A 19,838-nucleotide genomic window follows, 5' to 3' on the forward strand; every position below is an offset into this window, starting at 1 on the left:
GGGGCTTATACGGAACCTAAAAGTAATGGCCGACTTGGCTCATTTGGACCTCTAAGGTCAATTTACGGGCCTATGTTAGGGTTTGGGGATTAGAATAGGGCAGGGAACCAAATTGGGGTTGGAATATAGGTTATGGGGTTGGGGCCACAACTGGGGCTAAAATATAACCAATTAAAAAACTAGAAGAGAGGTTAGGGTCTGGGTTGGGTTTAGGCTTAATTTCGAATAGGGTTGGGGTTAGAGTAAGGGACTGGATAGGCTTAATTTAGCATATGAATGGGTTGGGTTTAGGCTTAAATTCAAATGGGGTTGGGATTAGAGTAAGGGGCTGGGGAGGCTTAGCTTAGCTTACAAATGGAGGGGAGGGAGACCGACCAATCCATGGGAGGCCCTGGCAAGGTTAGGTGATAGGGAAAGAATGGGAACCACTATGTGGTCCCCATGGTGCACTCTCCACCCCAAGGATGGCTAGCCTCCCATCCCCATCATCCACTAATTGGGCTTTATCGTCGCGGTGTATTTATATAATAATGTATAAAATTTCTAGTTTAATATTTATTTATCATAAAATTAAATATATATCAAGTATGAATGTTTGTAGTTGTATTTGTTTTTAACACCGCTTCTTTTTTTATATTTTTTTATTTTTTTCTATTTTTTTGTATTTTTTGTTTTTTCCTGGTTTGGCTTTATTTTTATTTTCCAATTAATTCCCACCCTTGTTTAATTTGGTTAACCATTGTCTTTTCCTTTTCCTTCTGTAGGTGGCGCTCGCGCGACGTTTCGTCTTGACTGTGACTTCTTCAGGCTGGCCATCCTACGTATAAATTTCCCTGAACCCTGGAGAGATGTTGCTCCCTCAGTGGTTCATGCCAAACTGACTTGTCTTCTGTTCTAACTTCCCTTTTATACTCCGCCCACTCTGTCTTTTCTCTTTTAGTAAATTCCCTTTAGTTTTCTAAATCTGTGTATTAGTTATCCAATGAAATGGCTTGTTTTATTTATGTTATTTTTAACCCAACTAATTTAGAATTATGTATTTCTAACCTAATGTTTCACTATTTATATTTTTTTAACTATTTTGTTATTCTATTTATATTTTTTTAACTATTTTGTTATTTCACTTGTTTGTTGTCATTAACTTATTTATCAACTAATAAATTATTAAACCCTAACCTTCTTATGAATTATTCTGTCAATTAATAAATTTATTTACCCAAATTTCCTTATTCTTTTCCCTCTTTATTTCCCTTTTCCATAACTCATCCTCCATCCTTCACCCTAGGCCGGTGCCTATATTATAACGTACCTCGTATATAATTTGCCTGCCATTGGTGGGGACTTTTCCAAGGGGCTTATACGGAACCTAAAAGTAATGGCCGACTTGGCTCATTTGGACCTCTAAGGTCAATTTACGGGCCTATGTTAGGGTTTGGGGATTAGAATAGGGCAGGGAACCAAATTGGGGTTGGAATATAGGTTATGGGGTTGGGGCCACAACTGGGGCTAAAATATAACCAATTAAAAAACTAGAAGAGAGGTTAGGGTCTGGGTTGGGTTTAGGCTTAATTTCGAATAGGGTTGGGGTTAGAGTAAGGGACTGGATAGGCTTAATTTAGCATATGAATGGGTTGGGTTTAGGCTTAAATTCAAATGGGGTTGGGATTAGAGTAAGGGGCTGGGGAGGCTTAGCTTAGCTTACAAATGGAGGGGAGGGAGACCGACCAATCCATGGGAGGCCCTGGCAAGGTTAGGTGATAGGGAAAGAATGGGAACCACTATGTGGTCCCCATGGTGCACTCTCCACCCCAAGGATGGCTAGCCTCCCATCCCCATCATCCACTAATTGGGCTTTATCGTCGCGGTGTATTTATATAATAATGTATAAAATTTCTAGTTTAATATTTATTTATCATAAAATTAAATATATATCAAGTATGAATGTTTGTAGTTGTATTTGTTTTTAACACCGCTTCTTTTTTTGTATTTTTATATTTTTCTATTTTTTTGTATTTTTTGTTTTTTCCTGGTTTGGCTTTATTTTTATTTTCCAATTAATTCCCACCCTTGTTTAATTTGGTTAACCATTGTCTTTTCCTTTTCCTTCTGTAGGTGGCGCTCGCGCGACGTTTCGTCTTGACTGTGACTTCTTCAGGCTGGCCATCCTACGTATAAATTTCCCTGAACCCTGGAGAGATGTTGCTCCCTCAGTGGTTCATGCCAAACTGACTTGTCTTCTGTTCTAACTTCCCTTTTATACTCCGCCCACTCTGTCTTTTCTCTTTTAGTAAATTCCCTTTAGTTTTCTAAATCTGTGTATTAGTTATCCAATGAAATGGCTTGTTTTATTTATGTTATTTTTAACCCAACTAATTTAGAATTATGTATTTCTAACCTAATGTTTCACTATTTATATTTTTTTAACTATTTTGTTATTCTATTTATATTTTTTTAACTATTTTGTTATTTCACTTGTTTGTTGTCATTAACTTATTTATCAACTAATAAATTATTAAACCCTAACCTTCTTATGAATTATTCTGTCAATTAATAAATTTATTTACCCAAATTTCCTTATTCTTTTCCCTCTAGGGTTAGGGTTAGGGTTAGGGGTTAGGGGGTTAGGGTTAGGTATGGGGAAAGGGTTAGGGTTAGGGATAGGGAACTGATTCCGCCCCCCGTAGGGAACGGCATAGGCTCTCTCCGTCCACCCTCCCCGACGGTCCTGAAACGGTGGGCGAGCCGGCCGGCGTCGCCCTCTTCGCTGGACCAGGGTCCAGCCTGTATTATAATCACCCATGACTATGGGTGAAGTTCTTTTGTTGTGTCTCTAATTTTTTTTGTTTTTGTCTTTTTTGTTTTTTTTGGTTATTTATATTTTTTTAGAAAAGTAATGAAATAAATTTTTAATAAAACAAAAACTCCAAAGAGTGTTTCTTTTTGGTTAAAAAACGAAAAAATAAAATAATGAACGAAAATAGGTGTGTCCTCTACAACGTTTCGACTCACTGAGTCTTCCTCAGGCACTGGACACACTAAAAATAATAGTTTGTCTGGCTGGCTCTAGATGTTTCCACCTCGATGTCCCAGAGAAAAATGAGCCTCCCCACAAGCTCCTCCCCTTTTATAGGCTCTCTTTTTTGTGTGTTTAAAAATAAAGTTGTATACCCTTTCTAAATTTTTAATCCTATCTTCCCCTTCTACAATGAATTATCCTCCCAAAATGTGTTTTTAATATGAATGTTTTAAGATATATTAGCTATTATTACAACTATATATTTTTATTAATATATCAAATGGTTTTATAGATAATACATTTATAAATTATGTTTTATATATTAATAAATGTATGAATTATTTATTTATTTAATTATTTATTTATTTATTTCTACCCAAACAATAAGGGCCAAATTTTAGGGTTAGGGGATAAAATAAAATAGTGATAAGATTAATGATAAGGCCTGAAATTAGGGTTGGGTTTAGGGTTTAAAATTAGGGTTAAGGTTAAGTTTAGGGGATACCACCTGGATAGGGATAAGGGTAAAATCAGAAATAACCATTTAAAAGCTGGGTTGGGATTAGGACTTAAATTAGAATGAGGTTAGGGTTAGGTGAGGGGAAAAAATACCGGGGTTAGGGTTAGGGGTTAGGGTTAGGTTATGGGAAGAAGAGCCGGCAGGACAGGCGCACTGCCTATCCCGCCAGGAGTGCACGGTCCATCACATGGATGGTCAGTCCCCCATCCTCATCTCCTATATTTAGGTTTTATATATTTTTTTGTAGCGGTGTATATAGTTAATAATATAGTTTATTCTAGGTTAGATATATTTATCATAAATTAAAGTTATATCAAGTATAATACCGCTTTTAATTTTTTGGTTTTTAGTTTAGTATTTTTTATATATTTTTTTGGGTTTTTTGTTTTACTGTTTTTTTGTTTTTTTAATTTTTGTTGTTTGGCTTTTGTTTGGTTTTCTTTTAATCTAATTCCCTCCCTATTTAAATTTGGTTAACCTTTTCTTCTTCTGTATGTCTTTCAGGTGGCCCTCGCGACGTTTCGTCCGCAGTTGGGGACTTCTTCAGGCAAGCCACGACATACAGGTATTTCTTTGGAGATGTTGCTCCTTCAGATTCCCACGCCAAACTGATCACTTAGTTGTTTTTTCTCCCTTTTATACTCTCCATGAACTTATTTGTCTTTGTTTAACAGATTTGTTTTTTAACTTGTATGTTTGTACCTTTGTTTTTTAACCATCTTGTTTTAATTTGTTATATTTAACTTGTTTCTAGCCTGTTATATATGAATTGTATCCCTATAATGTATTGCTATTTGTATTAATAAATGAGTTGTTTTACCCTATGAATTTGTATTATGTATTTATTATATTAATGAATGTATTTATCCTATTAATCTAATGAATTTAACTTCCTTTCCCCTCTTCTATCTCCCTCTTCTTTTCCTTTTCTCTTCTCCTGTCTTCCCTCCTTCTACCATAGCCGGTATCCAAATTCGCGTACCTCGTATATTTATTTTGCCATTCTTTTTGGGCTTAGTTTTGGGCTATATACGGAAATTAAAATTTAGAACCTCTTAGGTCAATTAACGGGCTAGGGTTGGGGTTTGGGTTTCAAGATCAGGGTTGGGAGTCGAATTAGAATAAGATTTGGGGTTGGGATTAGGGCCAAATTAAGGTTGGGCTTAAATAAACCAATTAGGCATATGGGTTGGGTTTAGGGCTATTTCCAATTGGGGTTGGGGTTAGAGTAAGGGGTTCGGGCAGCTTAATTTAGCTTAATGGTGGGGAAGGGGGACCGACCACTGACCCATGGAGGCACTGGCTGGTTAGGTTATGGGAAGAAGAGCCGGCAGGACAGGCGCACTGCCTATCCCGCCAGGAGTGCACGGTCCATCACATGGATGGTCAGTCCCCCATCCTCATCTCCTATATTTAGGTTTTATATATTTTTTTGTAGCGGTGTATATAGTTAATAATATAGTTTATTCTAGGTTAGATATATTTATCATAAATTAAAGTTATATCAAGTATAATACCGCTTTTAATTTTTTGGTTTTTAGTTTAGTATTTTTTATATATTTTTTTGGGTTTTTTGTTTTACTGTTTTTTTGTTTTTTTAATTTTTGTTGTTTGGCTTTTGTTTGGTTTTCTTTTAATCTAATTCCCTCCCTATTTAAATTTGGTTAACCTTTTCTTCTTCTGTATGTCTTTCAGGTGGCCCTCGCGACGTTTCGTCCGCAGTTGGGGACTTCTTCAGGCAAGCCACGACATACAGGTATTTCTTTGGAGATGTTGCTCCTTCAGATTCCCACGCCAAACTGATCACTTAGTTGTTTTTTCTCCCTTTTATACTCTCCATGAACTTATTTGTCTTTGTTTAACAGATTTGTTTTTTAACTTGTATGTTTGTACCTTTGTTTTTTAACCATCTTGTTTTAATTTGTTATATTTAACTTGTTTCTAGCCTGTTATATATGAATTGTATCCCTATAATGTATTGCTATTTGTATTAATAAATGAGTTGTTTTACCCTATGAATTTGTATTATGTATTTATTATATTAATGAATGTATTTATCCTATTAATCTAATGAATTTAACTTCCTTTCCCCTCTTCTATCTCCCTCTTCTTTTCCTTTTCTCTTCTCCTGTCTTCCCTCCTTCTACCATAGCCGGTATCCAAATTCGCGTACCTCGTATATTTATTTTGCCATTCTTTTTGGGCTTAGTTTTGGGCTATATACGGAAATTAAAATTTAGAACCTCTTAGGTCAATTAACGGGCTAGGGTTGGGGTTTGGGTTTCAAGATCAGGGTTGGGAGTCGAATTAGAATAAGATTTGGGGTTGGGATTAGGGCCAAATTAAGGTTGGGCTTAAATAAACCAATTAGGCATATGGGTTGGGTTTAGGGCTATTTCCAATTGGGGTTGGGGTTAGAGTAAGGGGTTCGGGCAGCTTAATTTAGCTTAATGGTGGGGAAGGGGGACCGACCACTGACCCATGGAGGCACTGGCTGGTTAGGTTATGGGAAGAAGAGCCGGCAGGACAGGCGCACTGCCTATCCCGCCAGGAGTGCACGGTCCATCACATGGATGGTCAGTCCCCCATCCTCATCTCCTATATTTAGGTTTTATATATTTTTTTGTAGCGGTGTATATAGTTAATAATATAGTTTATTCTAGGTTAGATATATTTATCATAAATTAAAGTTATATCAAGTATAATACCGCTTTTAATTTTTTGGTTTTTAGTTTAGTATTTTTTATATATTTTTTTGGGTTTTTTGTTTTACTGTTTTTTTGTTTTTTTAATTTTTGTTGTTTGGCTTTTGTTTGGTTTTCTTTTAATCTAATTCCCTCCCTATTTAAATTTGGTTAACCTTTTCTTCTTCTGTATGTCTTTCAGGTGGCCCTCGCGACGTTTCGTCCGCAGTTGGGGACTTCTTCAGGCAAGCCACGACATACAGGTATTTCTTTGGAGATGTTGCTCCTTCAGATTCCCACGCCAAACTGATCACTTAGTTGTTTTTTCTCCCTTTTATACTCTCCATGAACTTATTTGTCTTTGTTTAACAGATTTGTTTTTTAACTTGTATGTTTGTACCTTTGTTTTTTAACCATCTTGTTTTAATTTGTTATATTTAACTTGTTTCTAGCCTGTTATATATGAATTGTATCCCTATAATGTATTGCTATTTGTATTAATAAATGAGTTGTTTTACCCTATGAATTTGTATTATGTATTTATTATATTAATGAATGTATTTATCCTATTAATCTAATGAATTTAACTTCCTTTCCCCTCTTCTATCTCCCTCTTCTTTTCCTTTTCTCTTCTCCTGTCTTCCCTCCTTCTACCATAGCCGGTATCCAAATTCGCGTACCTCGTATATTTATTTTGCCATTCTTTTTGGGCTTAGTTTTGGGCTATATACGGAAATTAAAATTTAGAACCTCTTAGGTCAATTAACGGGCTAGGGTTGGGGTTTGGGTTTCAAGATCAGGGTTGGGAGTCGAATTAGAATAAGATTTGGGGTTGGGATTAGGGCCAAATTAAGGTTGGGCTTAAATAAACCAATTAGGCATATGGGTTGGGTTTAGGGCTATTTCCAATTGGGGTTGGGGTTAGAGTAAGGGGTTCGGGCAGCTTAATTTAGCTTAATGGTGGGGAAGGGGGACCGACCACTGACCCATGGAGGCACTGGCTGGTTAGGTTATGGGAAGAAGAGCCGGCAGGACAGGCGCACTGCCTATCCCGCCAGGAGTGCACGGTCCATCACATGGATGGTCAGTCCCCCATCCTCATCTCCTATATTTAGGTTTTATATATTTTTTTGTAGCGGTGTATATAGTTAATAATATAGTTTATTCTAGGTTAGATATATTTATCATAAATTAAAGTTATATCAAGTATAATACCGCTTTTAATTTTTTGGTTTTTAGTTTAGTATTTTTTATATATTTTTTTGGGTTTTTTGTTTTACTGTTTTTTTGTTTTTTTAATTTTTGTTGTTTGGCTTTTGTTTGGTTTTCTTTTAATCTAATTCCCTCCCTATTTAAATTTGGTTAACCTTTTCTTCTTCTGTATGTCTTTCAGGTGGCCCTCGCGACGTTTCGTCCGCAGTTGGGGACTTCTTCAGGCAAGCCACGACATACAGGTATTTCTTTGGAGATGTTGCTCCTTCAGATTCCCACGCCAAACTGATCACTTAGTTGTTTTTTCTCCCTTTTATACTCTCCATGAACTTATTTGTCTTTGTTTAACAGATTTGTTTTTTAACTTGTATGTTTGTACCTTTGTTTTTTAACCATCTTGTTTTAATTTGTTATATTTAACTTGTTTCTAGCCTGTTATATATGAATTGTATCCCTATAATGTATTGCTATTTGTATTAATAAATGAGTTGTTTTACCCTATGAATTTGTATTATGTATTTATTATATTAATGAATGTATTTATCCTATTAATCTAATGAATTTAACTTCCTTTCCCCTCTTCTATCTCCCTCTTCTTTTCCTTTTCTCTTCTCCTGTCTTCCCTCCTTCTACCATAGCCGGTATCCAAATTCGCGTACCTCGTATATTTATTTTGCCATTCTTTTTGGGCTTAGTTTTGGGCTATATACGGAAATTAAAATTTAGAACCTCTTAGGTCAATTAACGGGCTAGGGTTGGGGTTTGGGTTTCAAGATCAGGGTTGGGAGTCGAATTAGAATAAGATTTGGGGTTGGGATTAGGGCCAAATTAAGGTTGGGCTTAAATAAACCAATTAGGCATATGGGTTGGGTTTAGGGCTATTTCCAATTGGGGTTGGGGTTAGAGTAAGGGGTTCGGGCAGCTTAATTTAGCTTAATGGTGGGGAAGGGGGACCGACCACTGACCCATGGAGGCACTGGCTGGTTAGGTTATGGGAAGAAGAGCCGGCAGGACAGGCGCACTGCCTATCCCGCCAGGAGTGCACGGTCCATCACATGGATGGTCAGTCCCCCATCCTCATCTCCTATATTTAGGTTTTATATATTTTTTTGTAGCGGTGTATATAGTTAATAATATAGTTTATTCTAGGTTAGATATATTTATCATAAATTAAAGTTATATCAAGTATAATACCGCTTTTAATTTTTTGGTTTTTAGTTTAGTATTTTTTATATATTTTTTTGGGTTTTTTGTTTTACTGTTTTTTTGTTTTTTTAATTTTTGTTGTTTGGCTTTTGTTTGGTTTTCTTTTAATCTAATTCCCTCCCTATTTAAATTTGGTTAACCTTTTCTTCTTCTGTATGTCTTTCAGGTGGCCCTCGCGACGTTTCGTCCGCAGTTGGGGACTTCTTCAGGCAAGCCACGACATACAGGTATTTCTTTGGAGATGTTGCTCCTTCAGATTCCCACGCCAAACTGATCACTTAGTTGTTTTTTCTCCCTTTTATACTCTCCATGAACTTATTTGTCTTTGTTTAACAGATTTGTTTTTTAACTTGTATGTTTGTACCTTTGTTTTTTAACCATCTTGTTTTAATTTGTTATATTTAACTTGTTTCTAGCCTGTTATATATGAATTGTATCCCTATAATGTATTGCTATTTGTATTAATAAATGAGTTGTTTTACCCTATGAATTTGTATTATGTATTTATTATATTAATGAATGTATTTATCCTATTAATCTAATGAATTTAACTTCCTTTCCCCTCTTCTATCTCCCTCTTCTTTTCCTTTTCTCTTCTCCTGTCTTCCCTCCTTCTACCATAGCCGGTATCCAAATTCGCGTACCTCGTATATTTATTTTGCCATTCTTTTTGGGCTTAGTTTTGGGCTATATACGGAAATTAAAATTTAGAACCTCTTAGGTCAATTAACGGGCTAGGGTTGGGGTTTGGGTTTCAAGATCAGGGTTGGGAGTCGAATTAGAATAAGATTTGGGGTTGGGATTAGGGCCAAATTAAGGTTGGGCTTAAATAAACCAATTAGGCATATGGGTTGGGTTTAGGGCTATTTCCAATTGGGGTTGGGGTTAGAGTAAGGGGTTCGGGCAGCTTAATTTAGCTTAATGGTGGGGAAGGGGGACCGACCACTGACCCATGGAGGCACTGGCTGGTTAGGTTATGGGAAGAAGAGCCGGCAGGACAGGCGCACTGCCTATCCCGCCAGGAGTGCACGGTCCATCACATGGATGGTCAGTCCCCCATCCTCATCTCCTATATTTAGGTTTTATATATTTTTTTGTAGCGGTGTATATAGTTAATAATATAGTTTATTCTAGGTTAGATATATTTATCATAAATTAAAGTTATATCAAGTATAATACCGCTTTTAATTTTTTGGTTTTTAGTTTAGTATTTTTTATATATTTTTTTGGGTTTTTTGTTTTACTGTTTTTTTGTTTTTTTAATTTTTGTTGTTTGGCTTTTGTTTGGTTTTCTTTTAATCTAATTCCCTCCCTATTTAAATTTGGTTAACCTTTTCTTCTTCTGTATGTCTTTCAGGTGGCCCTCGCGACGTTTCGTCCGCAGTTGGGGACTTCTTCAGGCAAGCCACGACATACAGGTATTTCTTTGGAGATGTTGCTCCTTCAGATTCCCACGCCAAACTGATCACTTAGTTGTTTTTTCTCCCTTTTATACTCTCCATGAACTTATTTGTCTTTGTTTAACAGATTTGTTTTTTAACTTGTATGTTTGTACCTTTGTTTTTTAACCATCTTGTTTTAATTTGTTATATTTAACTTGTTTCTAGCCTGTTATATATGAATTGTATCCCTATAATGTATTGCTATTTGTATTAATAAATGAGTTGTTTTACCCTATGAATTTGTATTATGTATTTATTATATTAATGAATGTATTTATCCTATTAATCTAATGAATTTAACTTCCTTTCCCCTCTTCTATCTCCCTCTTCTTTTCCTTTTCTCTTCTCCTGTCTTCCCTCCTTCTACCATAGCCGGTATCCAAATTCGCGTACCTCGTATATTTATTTTGCCATTCTTTTTGGGCTTAGTTTTGGGCTATATACGGAAATTAAAATTTAGAACCTCTTAGGTCAATTAACGGGCTAGGGTTGGGGTTTGGGTTTCAAGATCAGGGTTGGGAGTCGAATTAGAATAAGATTTGGGGTTGGGATTAGGGCCAAATTAAGGTTGGGCTTAAATAAACCAATTAGGCATATGGGTTGGGTTTAGGGCTATTTCCAATTGGGGTTGGGGTTAGAGTAAGGGGTTCGGGCAGCTTAATTTAGCTTAATGGTGGGGAAGGGGGACCGACCACTGACCCATGGAGGCACTGGCTGGTTAGGTTATGGGAAGAAGAGCCGGCAGGACAGGCGCACTGCCTATCCCGCCAGGAGTGCACGGTCCATCACATGGATGGTCAGTCCCCCATCCTCATCTCCTATATTTAGGTTTTATATATTTTTTTGTAGCGGTGTATATAGTTAATAATATAGTTTATTCTAGGTTAGATATATTTATCATAAATTAAAGTTATATCAAGTATAATACCGCTTTTAATTTTTTGGTTTTTAGTTTAGTATTTTTTATATATTTTTTTGGGTTTTTTGTTTTACTGTTTTTTTGTTTTTTTAATTTTTGTTGTTTGGCTTTTGTTTGGTTTTCTTTTAATCTAATTCCCTCCCTATTTAAATTTGGTTAACCTTTTCTTCTTCTGTATGTCTTTCAGGTGGCCCTCGCGACGTTTCGTCCGCAGTTGGGGACTTCTTCAGGCAAGCCACGACATACAGGTATTTCTTTGGAGATGTTGCTCCTTCAGATTCCCACGCCAAACTGATCACTTAGTTGTTTTTTCTCCCTTTTATACTCTCCATGAACTTATTTGTCTTTGTTTAACAGATTTGTTTTTTAACTTGTATGTTTGTACCTTTGTTTTTTAACCATCTTGTTTTAATTTGTTATATTTAACTTGTTTCTAGCCTGTTATATATGAATTGTATCCCTATAATGTATTGCTATTTGTATTAATAAATGAGTTGTTTTACCCTATGAATTTGTATTATGTATTTATTATATTAATGAATGTATTTATCCTATTAATCTAATGAATTTAACTTCCTTTCCCCTCTTCTATCTCCCTCTTCTTTTCCTTTTCTCTTCTCCTGTCTTCCCTCCTTCTACCATAGCCGGTATCCAAATTCGCGTACCTCGTATATTTATTTTGCCATTCTTTTTGGGCTTAGTTTTGGGCTATATACGGAAATTAAAATTTAGAACCTCTTAGGTCAATTAACGGGCTAGGGTTGGGGTTTGGGTTTCAAGATCAGGGTTGGGAGTCGAATTAGAATAAGATTTGGGGTTGGGATTAGGGCCAAATTAAGGTTGGGCTTAAATAAACCAATTAGGCATATGGGTTGGGTTTAGGGCTATTTCCAATTGGGGTTGGGGTTAGAGTAAGGGGTTCGGGCAGCTTAATTTAGCTTAATGGTGGGGAAGGGGGACCGACCACTGACCCATGGAGGCACTGGCTGGTTAGGTTATGGGAAGAAGAGCCGGCAGGACAGGCGCACTGCCTATCCCGCCAGGAGTGCACGGTCCATCACATGGATGGTCAGTCCCCCATCCTCATCTCCTATATTTAGGTTTTATATATTTTTTTGTAGCGGTGTATATAGTTAATAATATAGTTTATTCTAGGTTAGATATATTTATCATAAATTAAAGTTATATCAAGTATAATACCGCTTTTAATTTTTTGGTTTTTAGTTTAGTATTTTTTATATATTTTTTTGGGTTTTTTGTTTTACTGTTTTTTTGTTTTTTTAATTTTTGTTGTTTGGCTTTTGTTTGGTTTTCTTTTAATCTAATTCCCTCCCTATTTAAATTTGGTTAACCTTTTCTTCTTCTGTATGTCTTTCAGGTGGCCCTCGCGACGTTTCGTCCGCAGTTGGGGACTTCTTCAGGCAAGCCACGACATACAGGTATTTCTTTGGAGATGTTGCTCCTTCAGATTCCCACGCCAAACTGATCACTTAGTTGTTTTTTCTCCCTTTTATACTCTCCATGAACTTATTTGTCTTTGTTTAACAGATTTGTTTTTTAACTTGTATGTTTGTACCTTTGTTTTTTAACCATCTTGTTTTAATTTGTTATATTTAACTTGTTTCTAGCCTGTTATATATGAATTGTATCCCTATAATGTATTGCTATTTGTATTAATAAATGAGTTGTTTTACCCTATGAATTTGTATTATGTATTTATTATATTAATGAATGTATTTATCCTATTAATCTAATGAATTTAACTTCCTTTCCCCTCTTCTATCTCCCTCTTCTTTTCCTTTTCTCTTCTCCTGTCTTCCCTCCTTCTACCATAGCCGGTATCCAAATTCGCGTACCTCGTATATTTATTTTGCCATTCTTTTTGGGCTTAGTTTTGGGCTATATACGGAAATTAAAATTTAGAACCTCTTAGGTCAATTAACGGGCTAGGGTTGGGGTTTGGGTTTCAAGATCAGGGTTGGGAGTCGAATTAGAATAAGATTTGGGGTTGGGATTAGGGCCAAATTAAGGTTGGGCTTAAATAAACCAATTAGGCATATGGGTTGGGTTTAGGGCTATTTCCAATTGGGGTTGGGGTTAGAGTAAGGGGTTCGGGCAGCTTAATTTAGCTTAATGGTGGGGAAGGGGGACCGACCACTGACCCATGGAGGCACTGGCTGGTTAGGTTATGGGAAGAAGAGCCGGCAGGACAGGCGCACTGCCTATCCCGCCAGGAGTGCACGGTCCATCACATGGATGGTCAGTCCCCCATCCTCATCTCCTATATTTAGGTTTTATATATTTTTTTGTAGCGGTGTATATAGTTAATAATATAGTTTATTCTAGGTTAGATATATTTATCATAAATTAAAGTTATATCAAGTATAATACCGCTTTTAATTTTTTGGTTTTTAGTTTAGTATTTTTTATATATTTTTTTGGGTTTTTTGTTTTACTGTTTTTTTGTTTTTTTAATTTTTGTTGTTTGGCTTTTGTTTGGTTTTCTTTTAATCTAATTCCCTCCCTATTTAAATTTGGTTAACCTTTTCTTCTTCTGTATGTCTTTCAGGTGGCCCTCGCGACGTTTCGTCCGCAGTTGGGGACTTCTTCAGGCAAGCCACGACATACAGGTATTTCTTTGGAGATGTTGCTCCTTCAGATTCCCACGCCAAACTGATCACTTAGTTGTTTTTTCTCCCTTTTATACTCTCCATGAACTTATTTGTCTTTGTTTAACAGATTTGTTTTTTAACTTGTATGTTTGTACCTTTGTTTTTTAACCATCTTGTTTTAATTTGTTATATTTAACTTGTTTCTAGCCTGTTATATATGAATTGTATCCCTATAATGTATTGCTATTTGTATTAATAAATGAGTTGTTTTACCCTATGAATTTGTATTATGTATTTATTATATTAATGAATGTATTTATCCTATTAATCTAATGAATTTAACTTCCTTTCCCCTCTTCTATCTCCCTCTTCTTTTCCTTTTCTCTTCTCCTGTCTTCCCTCCTTCTACCATAGCCGGTATCCAAATTCGCGTACCTCGTATATTTATTTTGCCATTCTTTTTGGGCTTAGTTTTGGGCTATATACGGAAATTAAAATTTAGAACCTCTTAGGTCAATTAACGGGCTAGGGTTGGGGTTTGGGTTTCAAGATCAGGGTTGGGAGTCGAATTAGAATAAGATTTGGGGTTGGGATTAGGGCCAAATTAAGGTTGGGCTTAAATAAACCAATTAGGCATATGGGTTGGGTTTAGGGCTATTTCCAATTGGGGTTGGGGTTAGAGTAAGGGGTTCGGGCAGCTTAATTTAGCTTAATGGTGGGGAAGGGGGACCGACCACTGACCCATGGAGGCACTGGCTGGTTAGGTTATGGGAAGAAGAGCCGGCAGGACAGGCGCACTGCCTATCCCGCCAGGAGTGCACGGTCCATCACATGGATGGTCAGTCCCCCATCCTCATCTCCTATATTTAGGTTTTATATATTTTTTTGTAGCGGTGTATATAGTTAATAATATAGTTTATTCTAGGTTAGATATATTTATCATAAATTAAAGTTATATCAAGTATAATACCGCTTTTAATTTTTTGGTTTTTAGTTTAGTATTTTTTATATATTTTTTTGGGTTTTTTGTTTTACTGTTTTTTTGTTTTTTTAATTTTTGTTGTTTGGCTTTTGTTTGGTTTTCTTTTAATCTAATTCCCTCCCTATTTAAATTTGGTTAACCTTTTCTTCTTCTGTATGTCTTTCAGGTGGCCCTCGCGACGTTTCGTCCGCAGTTGGGGACTTCTTCAGGCAAGCCACGACATACAGGTATTTCTTTGGAGATGTTGCTCCTTCAGATTCCCACGCCAAACTGATCACTTAGTTGTTTTTTCTCCCTTTTATACTCTCCATGAACTTATTTGTCTTTGTTTAACAGATTTGTTTTTTAACTTGTATGTTTGTACCTTTGTTTTTTAACCATCTTGTTTTAATTTGTTATATTTAACTTGTTTCTAGCCTGTTATATATGAATTGTATCCCTATAATGTATTGCTATTTGTATTAATAAATGAGTTGTTTTACCCTATGAATTTGTATTATGTATTTATTATATTAATGAATGTATTTATCCTATTAATCTAATGAATTTAACTTCCTTTCCCCTCTTCTATCTCCCTCTTCTTTTCCTTTTCTCTTCTCCTGTCTTCCCTCCTTCTACCATAGCCGGTATCCAAATTCGCGTACCTCGTATATTTATTTTGCCATTCTTTTTGGGCTTAGTTTTGGGCTATATACGGAAATTAAAATTTAGAACCTCTTAGGTCAATTAACGGGCTAGGGTTGGGGTTTGGGTTTCAAGATCAGGGTTGGGAGTCGAATTAGAATAAGATTTGGGGTTGGGATTAGGGCCAAATTAAGGTTGGGCTTAAATAAACCAATTAGGCATATGGGTTGGGTTTAGGGCTATTTCCAATTGGGGTTGGGGTTAGAGTAAGGGGTTCGGGCAGCTTAATTTAGCTTAATGGTGGGGAAGGGGGACCGACCACTGACCCATGGAGGCACTGGCTGGTTAGGTTATGGGAAGAAGAGCCGGCAGGACAGGCGCACTGCCTATCCCGCCAGGAGTGCACGGTCCATCACATGGATGGTCAGTCCCCCATCCTCATCTCCTATATTTAGGTTTTATATATTTTTTTGTAGCGGTGTATATAGTTAATAATATAGTTTATTCTAGGTTAGATATATTTATCATAAATTAAAGTTATATCAAGTATAATACCGCTTTTAATTTTTTGGTTTTTAGTTTAGTATTTTTTATATATTTTTTTGGGTTTTTTGTTTTACTGTTTTTTTGTTTTTTTAATTTTTGTTGTTTGGCTTTTGTTTGGTTTTCTTTTAATCTAATTCCCTCCCTATTTAAATTTGGTTAACCTTTTCTTCTTCTGTATGTCTTTCAGGTGGCCCTCGCGACGTTTCGTCCGCAGTTGGGGACTTCTTCAGGCAAGCCACGACATACAGGTATTTCTTTGGAGATGTTGCTCCTTCAGATTCCCACGCCAAACTGATCACTTAGTTGTTTTTTCTCCCTTTTATACTCTCCATGAACTTATTTGTCTTTGTTTAACAGATTTGTTTTTTAACTTGTATGTTTGTACCTTTGTTTTTTAACCATCTTGTTTTAATTTGTTATATTTAACTTGTTTCTAGCCTGTTATATATGAATTGTATCCCTATAATGTATTGCTATTTGTATTAATAAATGAGTTGTTTTACCCTATGAATTTGTATTATGTATTTATTATATTAATGAATGTATTTATCCTATTAATCTAATGAATTTAACTTCCTTTCCCCTCTTCTATCTCCCTCTTCTTTTCCTTTTCTCTTCTCCTGTCTTCCCTCCTTCTACCATAGCCGGTATCCAAATTCGCGTACCTCGTATATTTATTTTGCCATTCTTTTTGGGCTTAGTTTTGGGCTATATACGGAAATTAAAATTTAGAACCTCTTAGGTCAATTAACGGGCTAGGGTTGGGGTTTGGGTTTCAAGATCAGGGTTGGGAGTCGAATTAGAATAAGATTTGGGGTTGGGATTAGGGCCAAATTAAGGTTGGGCTTAAATAAACCAATTAGGCATATGGGTTGGGTTTAGGGCTATTTCCAATTGGGGTTGGGGTTAGAGTAAGGGGTTCGGGCAGCTTAATTTAGCTTAATGGTGGGGAAGGGGGACCGACCACTGACCCATGGAGGCACTGGCTGGTTAGGTTATGGGAAGAAGAGCCGGCAGGACAGGCGCACTGCCTATCCCGCCAGGAGTGCACGGTCCATCACATGGATGGTCAGTCCCCCATCCTCATCTCCTATATTTAGGTTTTATATATTTTTTTGTAGCGGTGTATATAGTTAATAATATAGTTTATTCTAGGTTAGATATATTTATCATAAATTAAAGTTATATCAAGTATAATACCGCTTTTAATTTTTAGGTTATGGGAGAAGAGCCGGCAGGACAGGCGCACTGCCTATCCCGCCAGGAGTGCACGGTCCATCACATGGATGGTCAGTCCCCCATCCTCATCTCCTATATTTAGGTTTTATATATTTTTTTGTAGCGGTGTATATAGTTAATAATATAGTTTATTCTAGGTTAGATATATTTATCATAAATTAAAGTTATATCAAGTATAATACCGCTTTTAATTTTTTGGTTTTTAGTTTAGTATTTTTTATATATTTTTTTGGGTTTTTTGTTTTACTGTTTTTTTGTTTTTTTAATTTTTGTTGTTTGGCTTTTGTTTGGTTTTCTTTTAATCTAATTCCCTCCCTATTTAAATTTGGTTAACCTTTTCTTCTTCTGTATGTCTTTCAGGTGGCCCTCGCGACGTTTCGTCCGCAGTTGGGGACTTCTTCAGGCAAGCCACGACATACAGGTATTTCTTTGGAGATGTTGCTCCTTCAGATTCCCACGCCAAACTGATCACTTAGTTGTTTTTTCTCCCTTTTATACTCTCCATGAACTTATTTGTCTTTGTTTAACAGATTTGTTTTTTAACTTGTATGTTTGTACCTTTGTTTTTTAACCATCTTGTTTTAATTTGTTATATTTAACTTGTTTCTAGCCTGTTATATATGAATTGTATCCCTATAATGTATTGCTATTTGTATTAATAAATGAGTTGTTTTACCCTATGAATTTGTATTATGTATTTATTATATTAATGAATGTATTTATCCTATTAATCTAATGAATTTAACTTCCTTTCCCCTCTTCTATCTCCCTCTTCTTTTCCTTTTCTCTTCTCCTGTCTTCCCTCCTTCTACCATAGCCGGTATCCAAATTCGCGTACCTCGTATATTTATTTTGCCATTCTTTTTGGGCTTAGTTTTGGGCTATATACGGAAATTAAAATTTAGAACCTCTTAGGTCAATTAACGGGCTAGGGTTGGGGTTTGGGTTTCAAGATCAGGGTTGGGAGTCGAATTAGAATAAGATTTGGGGTTGGGATTAGGGCCAAATTAAGGTTGGGCTTAAATAAACCAATTAGGCATATGGGTTGGGTTTAGGGCTATTTCCAATTGGGGTTGGGGTTAGAGTAAGGGGTTCGGGCAGCTTAATTTAGCTTAATGGTGGGGAAGGGGGACCGACCACTGACCCATGGAGGCACTGGCTGGTTAGGTTATGGGAAGAAGAGCCGGCAGGACAGGCGCACTGCCTATCCCGCCAGGAGTGCACGGTCCATCACATGGATGGTCAGTCCCCCATCCTCATCTCCTATATTTAGGTTTTATATATTTTTTTGTAGCGGTGTATATAGTTAATAATATAGTTTATTCTAGGTTAGATATATTTATCATAAATTAAAGTTATATCAAGTATAATACCGCTTTTAATTTTTTGGTTTTTAGTTTAGTATTTTTTATATATTTTTTTGGGTTTTTTGTTTTACTGTTTTTTTGTTTTTTTAATTTTTGTTGTTTGGCTTTTGTTTGGTTTTCTTTTAATCTAATTCCCTCCCTATTTAAATTTGGTTAACCTTTTCTTCTTCTGTATGTCTTTCAGGTGGCCCTCGCGACGTTTCGTCCGCAGTTGGGGACTTCTTCAGGCAAGCCACGACATACAGGTATTTCTTTGGAGATGTTGCTCCTTCAGATTCCCACGCCAAACTGATCACTTAGTTGTTTTTTCTCCCTTTTATACTCTCCATGAACTTATTTGTCTTTGTTTAACAGATTTGTTTTTTAACTTGTATGTTTGTACCTTTGTTTTTTAACCATCTTGTTTTAATTTGTTATATTTAACTTGTTTCTAGCCTGTTATATATGAATTGTATCCCTATAATGTATTGCTATTTGTATTAATAAATGAGTTGTTTTACCCTATGAATTTGTATTATGTATTTATTATATTAATGAATGTATTTATCCTATTAATCTAATGAATTTAACTTCCTTTCCCCTCTTCTATCTCCCTCTTCTTTTCCTTTTCTCTTCTCCTGTCTTCCCTCCTTCTACCATAGCCGGTATCCAAATTCGCGTACCTCGTATATTTATTTTGCCATTCTTTTTGGGCTTAGTTTTGGGCTATATACGGAAATTAAAATTTAGAACCTCTTAGGTCAATTAACGGGCTAGGGTTGGGGTTTGGGTTTCAAGATCAGGGTTGGGAGTCGAATTAGAATAAGATTTGGGGTTGGGATTAGGGCCAAATTAAGGTTGGGCTTAAATAAACCAATTAGGCATATGGGTTGGGTTTAGGGCTATTTCCAATTGGGGTTGGGGTTAGAGTAAGGGGTTCGGGCAGCTTAATTTAGCTTAATGGTGGGGAAGGGGGACCGACCACTGACCCATGGAGGCACTGGCTGGTTAGGTTATGGGAGGGGTTATGGTTAGTGTTATGGGGGTTAGGGTTAGGGTTAGGGTTAGGGTTAGGGTTAGGGTAGGGTTAGGGTTAGGGGGTTAGGGTAGGGTTAGGGTTAGGGGTAGGGTTAGGAAACAAAGGTTTTGCCTGTCCTCCGTAGCTGCGGATAGACAGGTGGTGCACTCCCCCTTCCCTCCAAAAGCTTCCCCCCCCAGCGCCCCCCGGGGAGTTATTTCCCCCATTGAAGGTGCGTGGTGCTTGTACGTAGGGTTACGGAGGCGTCCCACGCATGACTCCGGAACCACGACAGTCCAACCGTCATCCTGCTGGACAGGCATGACGGGAATTTGTTGTTTTTAACTCTATTTATTTATGAATGAATTTATTTATGTATGTATGTATGTGTTTACTTATTTATTTATGTATTTATTATTTATTAGCAAGATTATGAATTAAAAGAAATGAACTAAAAGGAAACCAAAAAACC

The 19,838-nt window shown here is 36.5% G+C and overlaps 1 protein-coding gene across 18 annotated transcripts; it reads left to right on the forward strand.

The window, feature by feature from the left end:
* Positions 1-3,710: 3,710 nt before the first annotated feature.
* LOC119009136 lies at positions 3,711-19,354 on the forward strand. Of its 18 annotated transcripts, none has more exons than XM_037080165.1 (16): positions 3,711-3,730; positions 4,041-4,101; positions 5,232-5,292; positions 6,423-6,483; positions 7,614-7,674; positions 8,071-8,073; positions 8,805-8,865; positions 9,996-10,056; positions 11,187-11,247; positions 12,378-12,438; positions 13,569-13,629; positions 14,760-14,820; positions 15,951-16,011; positions 17,363-17,423; positions 18,554-18,614; positions 19,011-19,354. In XM_037080165.1, exons 1-16 carry the CDS (start codon positions 3,724-3,726, stop codon positions 19,096-19,098), a joined length of 891 nt encoding a protein of 296 aa, XP_036936060.1. In that variant the 5' UTR covers positions 3,711-3,723; the 3' UTR covers positions 19,099-19,354. The 18 variants fall into 18 exon arrangements, 12 of the variants coding, with proteins under 12 accessions (XP_036936060.1, XP_036936062.1, XP_036936058.1 ...); XM_037080167.1 differs by lacking the exon at positions 3,711-3,730 and adding an exon at positions 5,689-6,112; XR_005071638.1 differs by lacking the exons at positions 3,711-3,730; positions 4,041-4,101 and adding exons at positions 4,430-4,921; positions 17,820-18,243 and having other exon boundaries at positions 19,011-19,074.
* Positions 19,355-19,838: the final 484 nt, after the last annotated feature.

The sequence above is a fragment of the Acanthopagrus latus genome, chromosome 19, assembly GCF_904848185.1.
Source record: "Acanthopagrus latus isolate v.2019 chromosome 19, fAcaLat1.1, whole genome shotgun sequence".
Taxonomy (NCBI): domain Eukaryota; kingdom Metazoa; phylum Chordata; class Actinopteri; order Spariformes; family Sparidae; genus Acanthopagrus; species Acanthopagrus latus.

Excerpts from the sequence above, each read along its gene's own strand:
- LOC119009136 (XM_037080163.1), top strand. The coding sequence starts at position 4,796 with ATGGTGGGGAAGGGGGACCGACCACTGACCCATGGAGGCACTGGCTGG. Across the intron at positions 4,922-5,231 it reads CACGGTCCATCACATGGATG|GTGGCCCTCGCGACGTTTCG; the intron begins GTCAGTCCCCCA and ends TATGTCTTTCAG. Across the intron at positions 12,439-13,568 it reads AGGCAAGCCACGACATACAG|GTGGCCCTCGCGACGTTTCG; the intron begins GTATTTCTTTGG and ends TATGTCTTTCAG.